Here is a 13,609-nt window from a genome sequence, read left to right as displayed (position 1 = left end):
CTCTAGTCTAAACATTTTTGAAAATATATCTTAGGTATGAATATATTTAAAGTCTATACATTCAAAAAAAAAAAAAAAAAAACAATAAAAAACAGGCGCTTGGTAAAATATTGAGCGAAATATGATCAGTTCCAGGAAAATATAACAATTCTGCTTCTTTTTACATTTTAAATGATGATATTTTTGAGCAACCGTATGTCTTCTGTAGTAAAAGAGATCAGGGCATGTGTCTGTCTGATATAATTACTGTGTTATAAGACCTGAAAGAGGAACTGAAAACAAAAACGGAGAATAAAAAACACACCAAAACAGCCTAGAGTTCGAAGGGTTAAATGAACTGAACAGTTCTGCCAATTAAGCTGATGTTGGCTGTTATACAGATGTAATGATCAGACAGGACTAATGACGGGGAAAGTGAGGGATGATCACAAACCTCTACTTTGTCCTCCGGGGTGGATTCAGAGCGAAGCACCAGAGCTCCTGCACAGGATGGCGTCTTCACCTCCAGTTTCTTCTCTGTGGATGGAGGGATAAAGGAGGGATGGAAGGACGGAGGGAGGAAAGAAGGGGCGGGGGATTGGTTTAATTGCAGCAGGCGAAATTTCCATCAGTCCAACGCAATCAATCAGCATGCAATCAAAAGACAGCTCACATTATAACCAGCGCTCCAGTCCGTCTGAATCACAATATCATTTCAAGTGTCTTCAAGCGGCCTAATTAAAGTACTTAAGCATTCAACTATTCCACCAATCAAAACTTCATTTATAAGCAGTCCAGGCAGCGCAAACACAGAACCAGAGATCGGTCATCTTCAGACTTCAGACAGGGAATTTATCTGGAGAGGAATACTCAACAGTGTTAAAATAAATTACAGTACTAGAGCTCTCACTTGACCCTCTGCTGGAAAAAAAAGAATAAAAAAAATCCACTTTTTGTATCATAGAATGATAAAACTTTGGAAAAAAAAGAATTTCTTTGATTGTACCATATTGAAAACCTCTAAAATATAATCAACAGAAAGATGGATGATCACAAACCATCAAACCAACCAAACTGAACCGCTTGATTTTCGATTTTTGCACCAGGAGTAAAGCAGCATGAAGTTATCCAAAAGCAGTGTGTAAGACTGGTGGAGGAGAACATGATGTCAAGATGCATGAAAAAAAAAAACTGTGATTAAAAAACAACCAGGGTTATTCCACCAAATATTGATTTCTGAACTCTTAAAACATTATGAATATGAACTTGTTTTCTTTTGCATTATTTTGAGCATCTTTTTTGTTATTTCAGCCATTTCTCATTCCCTGCAAATAAATGCTCTAAATGAGAATATTTTTATTTAATATTTGGGGGAAATGTTGTCTGTAGTTTATAGAATAAAACAACAATGTTCATTTTACTCAAACATAAACCTATAAATAGCATTTTTTTTCCAGGGCTGTATATTTTGTACGTATTATTATACTCCCAATTAAACATAAGTTGGTTAATACTAATTGTTCGATTGCCCACATGCCTATTATGTTCCTAAATTGCCTGAATAGTAACAGTGAGATAAAATCGTGAGAAATCTGCTTAAGAATTTAAGAAGTTAATGTATTAAGCATAAACTTGGCCCACCAACATGCTGTTACTGTATCTGTAGTTTTAACAATGTTAAAAAAAAGAAGAGAATGGAAATACCTAGGCGTTCCAAGCAAACTCCAAGAAAATTGAGTTTATAGCCAAATTAGAAATAGTGAGACATTATAAAACCTTTATAATGTATTCATTAAGCCTTAACAAGTCAGAAGATGTTTTTAAAGGTGTTATAACTACATTAGTACACTCTAAAGAGAATACTTGATACTATATAAATACTAGTTATATATATGTATAAAACAAAATCATAATCACTTTGCAAAACACTTCTTTTTGTTATACTCCTAATTAAAGCTAGTTATTTTATTTGTGGGGCACTTAAAAATATTAAAAACAATTTAAAAACAGAGAATTTAAGAAAAGGAAGAAAAGTGGAGCAATGCAGTATAATGGCTTTATAATGCATTTATTAAACAAATCTATTTACTTAACAAATCATTACTCCTTGGGGAATGAAGATATTTGAAGCAGTGGTCGTGGATTAAGCGATTCACCACTGTGCCACAGCTCAGGCTTATTCCTCAGCTTTCAGGATTTATTTATTGTTAGATATACTGTTGCTGTTTTGCCTTTGTTCCTGCAGACTGCACTAAGACCCTTTTATAAATCTGCTTTGTTAGGAGTTCACAGTGGATGCTTAACTAATGCAAATCCAAACAGGGATTCTGTCAGGGATCCAGAACCATGATATGGGGTCATGAAGCTCATGATACAGATGCAGAATTAGAGGATAGTGCAAAGAGAGAAGATTACTAAAGTGTTTAAAATGGGAAAAAAAGGTTTCTACTTCAATAAGACAGTGGTTTTCTTAATAAAATATTCAAAATATTCAAGTGCAACCTTCAGTATAATTTCTATATTGCTGATGTCATGCAGTTCTGATGTTTTTCAATGTTGTTTCAGAAGTTTATGGTGAATGGACCAATTAAAATGCTCCAAAATGGTTTGGACAAGTGATAGACGTACAACGACGTCCATCCAAAGCTATTTTTTTTCCCCAAAAGTGCAAAAAAAAGACTTTTAATAAACAATGTACATGTGTTTTTTTTTTTTTTTCTAAACCATTTTGGAACATTTTTATTGCTCTATTCACCATATATATACAGGGTTTGGACAATGAAACTGAAACACCTGTCATCATTTTAGTGTGGGATTTTGGGTTTCATGGCTAAATTGGAGCAACCTGGTGTTCAATCTTCATTAATTGCACATTGCACCAGTAAGAGCAGAGTGTGAAGGTTCAATTATCAGGGTAAGAGCACAGTTCTGCTCTAAATATTGCAAAGCACACAACATTATGGGAGACATACCAGAGTTCAAAAGAGGACAAATTGTTGGTGCACGTCTTGCTGGAGCATCTGTAACCAAGACAGCAAGTCTTTGTGGTGCATCAAGAGCCACGGTATCCAGGGTAATGTCAGCATACCACCAAGAAGGACCAACCACATCCAACAGGATTAACTGTGGATGCTGTAAGAGGAAGCTGTCTGAAAGGGATGTTCGGGTGCTAACCCGGATTGTATCCAAAAAACATAAAACCACGGCTGATCAAATCACGGCAGAATTCAATGTGCACCTCAACTCTCCTGTTTCCACCAGAACTGTCCGTCACCACAATCAATTATTGTGCTCTAAAACCAGGTGATTCAGTTTCGTTGTCCAAACCCTGTATATACATATATATGTACACAGATCTGTCAGAAGGTCAATAACGGGAAAACAATAGGTTTACAAATGATGTGCCACAACTTCACACCACAGATATTCATCTTTCATTCACATGATCTTTAACGACCGATGAATTTTTCATCTCTTCAGCTGAACACATGAAACCGGATATAAACCAGGCTAAAGGAGGTCTGAGATGCTGTGCTCTCCACTTGATCTTCTCTCCTCTTTTCAGACTGAACTGAGAAGAAGAAGCTCCAGCCCTGAAACCTGCCCCAAACAGACTCCACCGGCTCAGAGAGAGAAAGAAAACAGGAAAAACAACAACAACAACAAAAAAGCTGCTCTTCAATTGATGTGCAGAGCAGTGAGTGTGGCACTGATGACTGTGGGCTTCTCTTAAGCAGCAGGACTGTCCAGAAATGACAGAAAAGGAGGCGTTCAGCCACTGCTGCTGGAGTGGGAATGGAAATTCACTACAGTGCTCTTTCAAAAAAAGTCTGAGAACCAAAAAAACAAGCCAACAACAGCAGGGTGATTTATAACTGCAGCCGCAGAGCCAAAGAAAAGGTCTCAAACTTTTGTAGTCTGGGTTAAAACAATGTTCTGAAAGACTGCTGTAGCTCAAAATACAGAGAATACTCTCACTGACTGGTTTAAAATTAATCTTACAGTAAAGAGTTTCACTTCAATGGCATTAGGAGACTGTAAAAATAGAGTAGTTAGCATAGTGCTAACCTTTAAATATATTTACAAGTATTTCAAATACACTGGCAGCTGCATTGGCTGAAAATGGCTGAAATAAGATGCAGAACTTTCAGACCTCAAATAATGCAAAGAAAACAAGTTCATATTCATAAAGTTTTAAGAGTTCAGAAATCAATATTTGGTGAAATAACCCTGTTTTTTAATCACAGTTTTTTTCATGCATCCTGGCATCATGTTCTCCTCCACCAGTCTTACACACTGCTTTTGGATAACTTTATGCTGCTTTACTCCTGGTGCAAAAATTTAAGCAGTTCAGTTTGGTGGTTTGATGGTTTGTGATCATCCATCTTCCTCTTGATTATATTGCAGAGGTTTTCAATTTGGTAAAATCAAAGAAACTCATCATTTTAAAATGGTCCCTTATAAATGAAAATAAAGCGAATAATAGCAATGAAAATAGAGATTAAAAATAAAATATAAAAAAGAGAACTCTCTCAGTGCATGTGAGCAATAAAGGTAGTAACGTTAAACAGTGTAAACCAGTTTACAACAGTCAGCTTTTATCAAACCTAAAAAAAAGAGATAATTATGCAGATATGCAGATATGCAGACTTCAGGCTTCAAAGAGCTGATGTTGTACGTATATGTTAGGCCCTAGACCTAATCTTATATCTTTTTAATATAAATATATTTTTGCGTATAAATGTTGCTAAAATATTTCTAGCAATCTAATTTAATATTGTTCTTCCCGAGTATAACCTGTGGATTCCATCTTGAAGTAAACCCTCTGTATTTAAATATATGAAGCACATTTTTGATTGTAGGCTTTGGCAGCGTTACGCCCACCTCTTCGAGAAGCTTCTTGACTTGAATAGATGTAGTAAAGAGCTTCTTTTCACCAATTAAAGAACTCTGTAATTATCTCCTCTACTTGTCTCCTGTGGTTTTGCAGGTGTTTTGGTGTTGCTAAGCTCCCCAGTATATTTTTCTGTGTGTTTTTTATTCCTGTATAGACTCTATTCTGGATTTCGGGACCAATGATCCAATGAAAGAATATTGTTAAATATGTCTATATAATGATTACACTCATCTAATTCTGATATATTATACAATATACAAAAATATAGAAATAAATAAATAAAAACTTTAATTTGTTCTCCTTAATGTGATTTTCAAGTTATCTTAGCAAATCACACTGAATTGCACCATAAATATTAGTAAATTAATTGTCTCAACTAAAATTATTAAGTTTCTTGCTAAAAGTTGAACAAAATTAAATAATCTGTGTTTTGACCACTTGGCCTCAGTGTTGAAGAGTATTACTATTACTATATACTATAGTTTTCTTTAAAATATAAAATTAAAACATTAAACAATCTAGTGTAGTTGCCTTGAAAGTTTGCATTTCCACAACTTTTTCATTTTATCTTGAGCAACAAAGGGAACTCTTGCTCTTCCTTTCCTTGGGTGGTCCTGATGAGTGCCAGTTTCATCATCATACCATTTGTGATGGTCTATTTTGAAACTGCACTTGAGGATACTTTCAAAGTTCTTGAAATTCTTCTTTATGATTGATTGACCTTATTTTTATGTTTAAGTATTTTTTAGTAGTTCTTGTTTCTCATAATCTGGATTAGAACATTACTCAAATATTCACTATTCACTGTATACCTGTAACTCTACCTCTTCACTACTTTACTTTAACTGATGCTCTCAAACACTTTATTAAGAGACAAGAAATTCAAGTAATTAACTCTTGATGAGTCCAGCACAGCTGTTAACTGAAAGCCACCTGGATTCCAGGAGACTCTACCTCATAAAACTGAGTGAGAAAATACAGCAGAGATGTGCAATAATATTCACCACAAATGCATACGTTGTATATTAGTGTAAAACTAAATAGATAAGAAAAGATGACATAAAAATAAACTGACCTGGTGTTAAAATTCACTAAAACTCATAATTATAAATGTTAAAGGGTAAAGTTTTGAACTCGTTCTTCAGCTGTGAGGTTAATCTCACCTGGAGCCGCCTGATCTTTCCAGTCTCTGGTCACGAGGGTCACGCTGGGGACCGACAGCGACGCTACGGTGGTGATCTGAGCTGGAAGGACTGGACTCAACAATCTCGCCCAGGCCCTTCGAGACCCTGAGAGACAGAGACAGAGACAAAGACAGAGGATGAGTTCAGACTATCTGTCTCAATTAAATACCCCTAACAACATCGAGAGAGAGAGAGAGAGAGAAATATCAATTTGATGGTCTTTTACTATTTAAACCAATCAGCAGCCAACCTGTCCTCTTAGTATACATTAAAATAATAAATAAACAAATTACTAAAATAAGAAAAATAACTACATAAGACATGTGAATTACATTAACTCAACAGAAACACACGGATTTAAAAGCTTTCAAATTGTGCATATATTTATAACAATTAATACAATCTTTTTTGAGGCTCACATAAAGAGTCAACATAAACTTAGTCTGTAAAATGTATGACACTTAAACACTTAAACTGTACACTCTTTGCATGTCTAAAACCAAGGATAAACGTCTAGAGTGTAAAAGTGATTTTAAAAGCCATAAAAAACTTATTATATATATATATTTTTTATAACTAATTTACTGGTATTACCCATTTATTTCTTATTATTACGAATGTATAAAGTCTCCACACACTTATTTTCTTTAAATTTTAATAATGATCATTAATTATAATTGTTAATCCTGTAAATTAAGTTCTGTTGTAATTGTACCCATGTATGTAATATTTTTTTATTTTGCATGTATTTTTTGGTTATAATCTTTATATATATATATATATATATATATATATATATATATATATATATATATATATATATATATAGAGAGAGAGAGAGAGAGAGAGAGAGAGAGAGAGAGAGAGAGAGAAAGCAGAAAAGTGAGGATATGGATGATTTGTTCCAGCAGAGCAACAGGTATGGTAATTGCTTTCCTCTTCTTCTAATTCGGAGCTTCTGAATGGCCGAGTTGTGCTGAATCAGGGAAAACGGCAGGGCAGAATCAGCTGCACACAGGGGCCAAATAAAATAATGCAGGTAAGCAATAATCCCCCGTAAATTAATTCCTGTACCGTACCGTGTGAAGGCTACTTTAAACCTCTAGGTATTATGGGATGTTAATTATCAGGCTCTTATAATCTCAGCTACCATCACACATTCTAATTATACACTCCTGCATCTCTCAGGCCCAGATCTATATAACCTCTCATGCTGAGCTCCAGGTACATACAGGGCATTTCCTGCCAAGTCCTGCTCAGCCAGGATGCAGGACAGCTGTGCCAAGATTAAATACAGACACTTTCACATATATAAGACACCAACAAGGTCCTATTTTTATAATAAATAAAATAGTCTCTCTAATAACTCTGCAGACGACTGGTGAAGTGTTTACTGTTATAGATGGATTACAGTAGAACAGATGTACATGTACCACACTGATGGTTATTATATAGTTATTAATATGTAGTTTCAAACTCTACTAAGCAACACTTAATATAAAGTCAGAACTGCATTTTTCACATTTATTTTATTTCTGGTACAAAAAAAAAACAACAAAAAAATATGATACATATATGCCAATATGATACATATCAGGACAGGGAAATTACAATTCAATACATTGAGATACTGTTAGAAAGATATATTGTGTTTTTTTTTTTCAATAAATTTAAAGAAAAATTAATGAAAATACACCACTATTGTATATTCATAACATCTGAATAAAATCAACATTTGACCTTTTATACAATCAGAACAGTGGGATCTAATGACAGAGGACAACAGTGCTATCGAGTCAATGGAGTTTAACACAACATTAAATGAACCACTTCTTCACTTTTTTTTTTTTTTTTTTACAAATAAACTGTTCATGAAAGTAGCAGTCTGTATTATTTTGTCTCTAAACTGAAAGCAGAAGCCTTTCAGAGTGGAGGAATATTATGGACAAAATATTGTGTTAATAATAATAATAATAATAATAATAATAATAATAATAATAATAATAATAATAATATATTAATTCTAAAAACTGGGGTGTCGAGTAGCTTTTTGCGTGAGTTCTTCTTCTGGCCACATCACGCGTCTTTACGTACTTACAGTATGTCACACGTACAGCCTGTAAAAAAGGATCCGGTTCAGTTTTACTGAACGCGAGCGGCTGGTGGAGCAACGGAGACTTCAGAAGAGGAAACTCAGAGTTCAGTAGCTCCTCTATTCACTCATAGTAAAACCAAAGAAACGAAGGAGTGAAGATTCTGCTCTCTCTCTCTCTCTCTCTCTCTCTCTCTCTCTCTCTCTGACTGAACATAACCTGGAATCGGAATTATCCGCTCTGAAAGGAGAAGACTGCATCACACCCGCCCAGTTTAAAATGATTCTTCCACATGCTGCATACTGTTTTTTTTTTTACTTTATTCACAATACTTCATTATATCAATATTTTCATATACTTCTATTTATATTAAAAAAAAGTTAGTCAAGTCTGTTTTAGACTTCCTTTAACAAAGGCAGCAGACATGGATTCTTGCTGAAAGAAGATTCAGCAGTAGAATAACACTGTTCCTGCTCTCAGACCTTCTCTGCACTGTATCTAGTGACACCTTTGGCATTGAATTTCTGTCCTATTGTTTCCCAAACTCTATTTTCTGCAGCTGCAGTATAATTCACCCCTGTGTACCAACAGAACAATGGGCCTGGAAGGATTTTTAACTTTTATTCAAGGTCTGAATAACTTATAGAACTCTCAGGACATCATCTACTGTATCTGTTCACACTTAGAATTTACACAGCTCGAAAGTGAAGAGTGGGATCAATCTTAAAGTGTAATACAGATGATGTCACTAACGATCTACTAGAAAAGAATACATAAAAAAATAATAATAATAAAATAAAAATAATAATAATAATAATAAGTCATGGCCACAGCTTAGGATCTCATTCCTACGCCTAATAAGTTTTGGCCACACCTTAGGATCTTGTTCCCATGCCTTAATTAGTCATGGCCGTAATAATAAGTCCAGTGGTCTAAAGCACTGCCACTATAAAATTGGGGTCACTGATTCAAATCCCAGTCATGCAGCTTGCCGTCAGCTGCCAGAGCCCCGAGAGAGCACAGTTGGCCTTTCTCTCTCTGGGTGGGTACAGTACAGTAGATGCCGCTCTTGCTTTCCCTTCATCAGTCCTAGGGTGATGTGGATCAGCACAAGGTGAGCAGCCTCTGTGAGCTGATGTATCAGAACCGAGTCTCTGCGCTGTGCTTTCCTCCGAGCGTTAGCACTGTGATGCTACTCAGCAATACTGCAGCATCAGCAGCAGTTCAAAAAGAGGCGGAGTCTGACTTCACATGTGTCAGTGCATCACTAGTGACAGTGTTGGGGCATCAATAGTGATAGGGGATATACAGCTTTTTAGAAATCAAAAAGTAGTGTTTTAATGTATCAATGTTCTCCTCCACCAGTCTTACACACTGCTTTTGGATAACTTTATGCTTTTACTTAAAAAAAGCAAATGCAGAAAGTTGCAAACCTTGCGAATTTTACTCTTTTTTTTTCATTTTAAAGTATATTGTTCAGAGAGTTTAAAGTTTACATAGAGAAGACTATTGTTTAAATATTAAATATGCTTTAAATCATCCGCAGACAGTAATTTCATGATAATGAATGAAAGCCTCGCAGATTAACATTTGAATGGGACGGACGCTGTTTACAATCCATTCTCTTCAACTGGGCGAGATTCAACCTTTTATTTCCCTCCGCCTGTCAGAATGCTGCTGGATAACCAAGCCTTGTTTGGAAAGGTTAATTACGTTTGACTTTAGCCGTAGGCTGGGTATTGTCTGAGTGTCAGGCTGAATATGAATCTGCCATTTTCACCGGCGGAAGGAAACAAGCTTCAAATTGGAAACAGAATTCAGATTTGCAGCGTGTTTGTTTTACTTTTTAAGTTAACAGTCGGCTCTGAATTCCATCAGACCCGTTTCTCCAGGTCTAATTCAGTGTGAGGTATAGGAAGCGGCGCGATGCCCGAGCAGAGAGACCAGCGGAGTAAAACGCTGCTCTGGACTCGCAGTAATAATACGCTATATCTGTGTTACTTCGCCGGCAGTTATCGACACATTTGTTTTTCCAAAAGCTGGAAGCTTTTATGAGGCCATTAAACAAAAAAAAAAAATCTGAAAACAAGCCCCAAACTGCTCAGATGAGACCCATCAAAATAATTGTCCATTTCAGCAGAGATAACAACCAGCAACGGATTCTCAAAGCATAACAGAGCATTAGGGCAGAGAGAGAGAGAGAGAGAGAGAGAGAGAGAGAGAGAGAGAGAGAAAGAGAGAGAGATTTGTATTTGCTCAGTCCCTGTAGAATAGTAATATTAACAGAATAGTGCTCTCTGGAGCAGACAAACATGAACCTACTGGCCCATAAAAAAAAAAAAACTAAAAAAACATTACTCAGAACTGTCTAGAAACAGTTACCCCAACAAAAGCAGAGTTAACTCTTTTTAATCCCCTTGAATTCAAAACAAAAACAACATATGAGCGAATTAATCTATGTTTAAAACACTAAGGCATGTCGTGATAATTATGTTACCAATGTATTGTGCAATAAACAAACATGACTTAAACATGACTTAAACATGACTTAAGTTTTTGAATTGCAATAACCAAAGCATCAATGATGATACCTATATAAATTCATTACAATCTTATTTGAACACTTATTAATAAGTCATACCACACTGTCAGATCTCATTCCCACACTTTAATAAGTTGTGGCCACACCTTCAGATCTCATTCCCACATGTTAATACTGTAAGTCATTGTCACGCCTTTTGGTCTCATTCCTATGCCTTAATTAGGTGTAACCACGCATTAGGATCTCTTTCCCACGCCTTAATAAGTCATGGTCAAGACTTTATAATCTCATTCACACGTCTTAATGAGTTGTGACCACACATTAGTATCTCATTCCCATGCCTTAATAAGTCATGGCTATGACTTTATTATCTCATTCACACGTCTTAATTAGCTTGTGCATATGTCTTAATAAGTCATGGCCATGCCTTAATTATATAATTCATATGCATTACTGATCTCATTCTAATGCCTTAATATGTCATGGCCATGCATTAGGATCTCTTTCCCATGCCTTAATAAGTTGTGGTTGCGCACTACAAATTCGCTTCCACGCCTTAAGTCGCTGTCAAGACTTTTTTTTTTTTTTTTTTTTTATCTCATTCACACATCTTAATTAGCTTGCCTTAAAAAAAGTCATGACCATGACTTAATTATATCATTCACACACCTTAGTGATCTCATTCCCACGCATTAGGATCTCTGTTCCACGTCTTAATACCTAAGTCCTGACCACTCCTTAGGATCTATTTTTCCACACCTTAATAAGTCATGCCCATTTACATGCCATAATTATCTCATTCCCATGCATTAGGATCTCATTCCCAAGTTTATTTTTTAAATATTTTAACCCAAAGGGGCTCCATACTTTTTAAAAATATTTTGGTATCTTTCATAAGAAGAGTTCTGGATCCTCACACGTCCACACCATCTCACTCAACCGGGGTTCAAAAATGAGTTATTTTTCATGACAAAAGCCGTAGTTTATATAAAAACGCTATATAAATAAACATTATTTGCCTTGACCTGAAAAATGATCAATATCATTTATTTGCACGACTGTCTGTGTAATAAAACAGTGAATTAAACAGTAACTGTCAGGCTGTCTGAATCACACGTGGGTGGTACGCGGGTTGTTTACTAACAATAGGAGATATATTACTTTCAAATTACTGCTGTTATTATTATTATTATTATTATTATTATTATTATTTATTTTTATTATAAGACGCTGTGTTAATTAACTGGACGGCCCTTTTCTGGCAGCTTCTCTCTCAGCGTTTCACAGCACATCTCATCCAGCGTGAGCTTCATCAGCGGCTTTATTCCCCGCGGCTCCGTCACACATGACAGCTCCATAAGCAACGACAAGAAAACAATTAAGATGATGAAAACAAACTGTAAAAAAACAGGAACAGAAAAAAACATCAGTGCAGCATGACGGTGTGCGGCGTGCATAAAAAAAATAAAAAAAAAAACACTTATTTTCACCAATTTATTTAAATCACAGCGTTGAGCTTAACTTTAGATTGTGTTCAGTGTGTTTTACGACAGGTCTGTAGAGTTTAAGGAGATGAAAAGAAGGAAAACGTTCACTGATATTCGTTCATAAAGTTTCTGCCGTACACTTCTACTTTAACTTGCAGTAACAGAGATAATGTTAATTACCTGTAGCTCCGACACCAAACTTTAAATAAAATAAATGCTTCTCAAATATACTACAATACATCACTTACGCTGCCCTTTTATTTTATGTTTAACAGTGCAATTTTTACACTTTTACACCTTGGATACCATAAAAATGCTTTGAAACACCACTGCAACCAATTGAGATACCACTGCAACCACCAAAACATTAAAACAACCATCTGGGATAAAATAGTAACTTAGGCCCAATGTCATTTCCAAAGACCCACTGGGAAAAGATGCAGAAAGACAAGAAGAGGTTGAGAAGGAGGATCATCCCAAGAAATTACTAATGCAACCATAAAAAAAGTATTTTAGACCCAATTTCAAAAAAAGCTTTAATTTGATTTTTCTATTCCACCTTAAATGCTGTAGTCTCTGCTATAAGTTGCACTATCAAAGGTGGAATGGGAAAGTTAGCTAGCTACTAAGACAAACTACTAGTCCTGTCCTGTGTTTACCACTCTTTTTTTATTTTAATGACTGCCGTAAGTTCCTGTTTAACAGTGCTACTTTTACACTTTTACACCCTGGATACCATAGCAAGTGCTTTGAAACACCACAGCAACCACCTGAGATACCACTGCAACCAGAAAATCACCCAAAATAATCCACTGAAACAAAAAAAAAGTAATTTAGGCCTAATTTTAAAAAAGCTAAGCTTTTATTAACTTTTATACGCTTTTGTTTTATTATATTTTATTTTATTTTTCTGTTCCACCTTAAATGCTGTAGCCTCTGCTATCTGTTGCACTATATCATTTTTTTAAGCTTATTTTGAAGAAAATGGCCATAAAACATTCAAACTACACATTAAACTGTGGTAATATAGTGGTTATTCTAACTTTTAACAAAGAAAATACTCAAATTTTCTTTGCTAGTGATCCTCTGCTGTTTACTACACTGGCTTTTTTTTTACTTTAATGACTGTCGGAAGTCATGTTTAACTGTGCTATTTTTACACTTTTACATCTTGGATACCATAGAAAGTGCTTTGAAACACCACTGCAACCAGTTAAGATATCACTGCAACCACCAAAACAAGGGATAAAAAAGGATAAAAAAAGCTATTTTATTTTATATTATTTTATTTTATTTTCTGTTCCACCTTAAATGCTGTAGCCTCTGCTATCTGTTGCATTATTTAAGGTGGAATGGGACAGTTAGCTAGCTAGCTAGCTACTAAAACAAACTGCTAGCGATTTTTTATGCTTTTTAAGAAGAAACTG

General features: G+C 35.3%; 1 protein-coding gene across 1 annotated transcript in view; it reads right to left on the bottom strand.

Annotated features, from left to right (window-relative positions):
• tcerg1l (transcription elongation regulator 1 like) overlaps positions 1–13,609 on the bottom strand; it is a 170,009-nt gene that overhangs the window by 22,808 nt on the left and 133,592 nt on the right. Inside the window, exons 6-7 of the mRNA XM_022669105.2 lie at positions 6,040–6,165; positions 434–516 (exon numbers count right to left, since the gene is read on the bottom strand). Of these exons, the coding sequence (XP_022524826.2) occupies positions 434–516; positions 6,040–6,165 (209 nt within the window). The remainder of the gene's footprint in view (positions 1–433; positions 517–6,039; positions 6,166–13,609) is intronic.

This window comes from Astyanax mexicanus, chromosome 15 (assembly GCF_023375975.1).
Source record: "Astyanax mexicanus isolate ESR-SI-001 chromosome 15, AstMex3_surface, whole genome shotgun sequence".
In the NCBI taxonomy this organism is placed as follows: domain Eukaryota; kingdom Metazoa; phylum Chordata; class Actinopteri; order Characiformes; family Acestrorhamphidae; genus Astyanax; species Astyanax mexicanus.
Note: the sequence above shows the minus strand (reverse complement) of the source record. Positions and strands in the feature narration are given on the sequence as shown.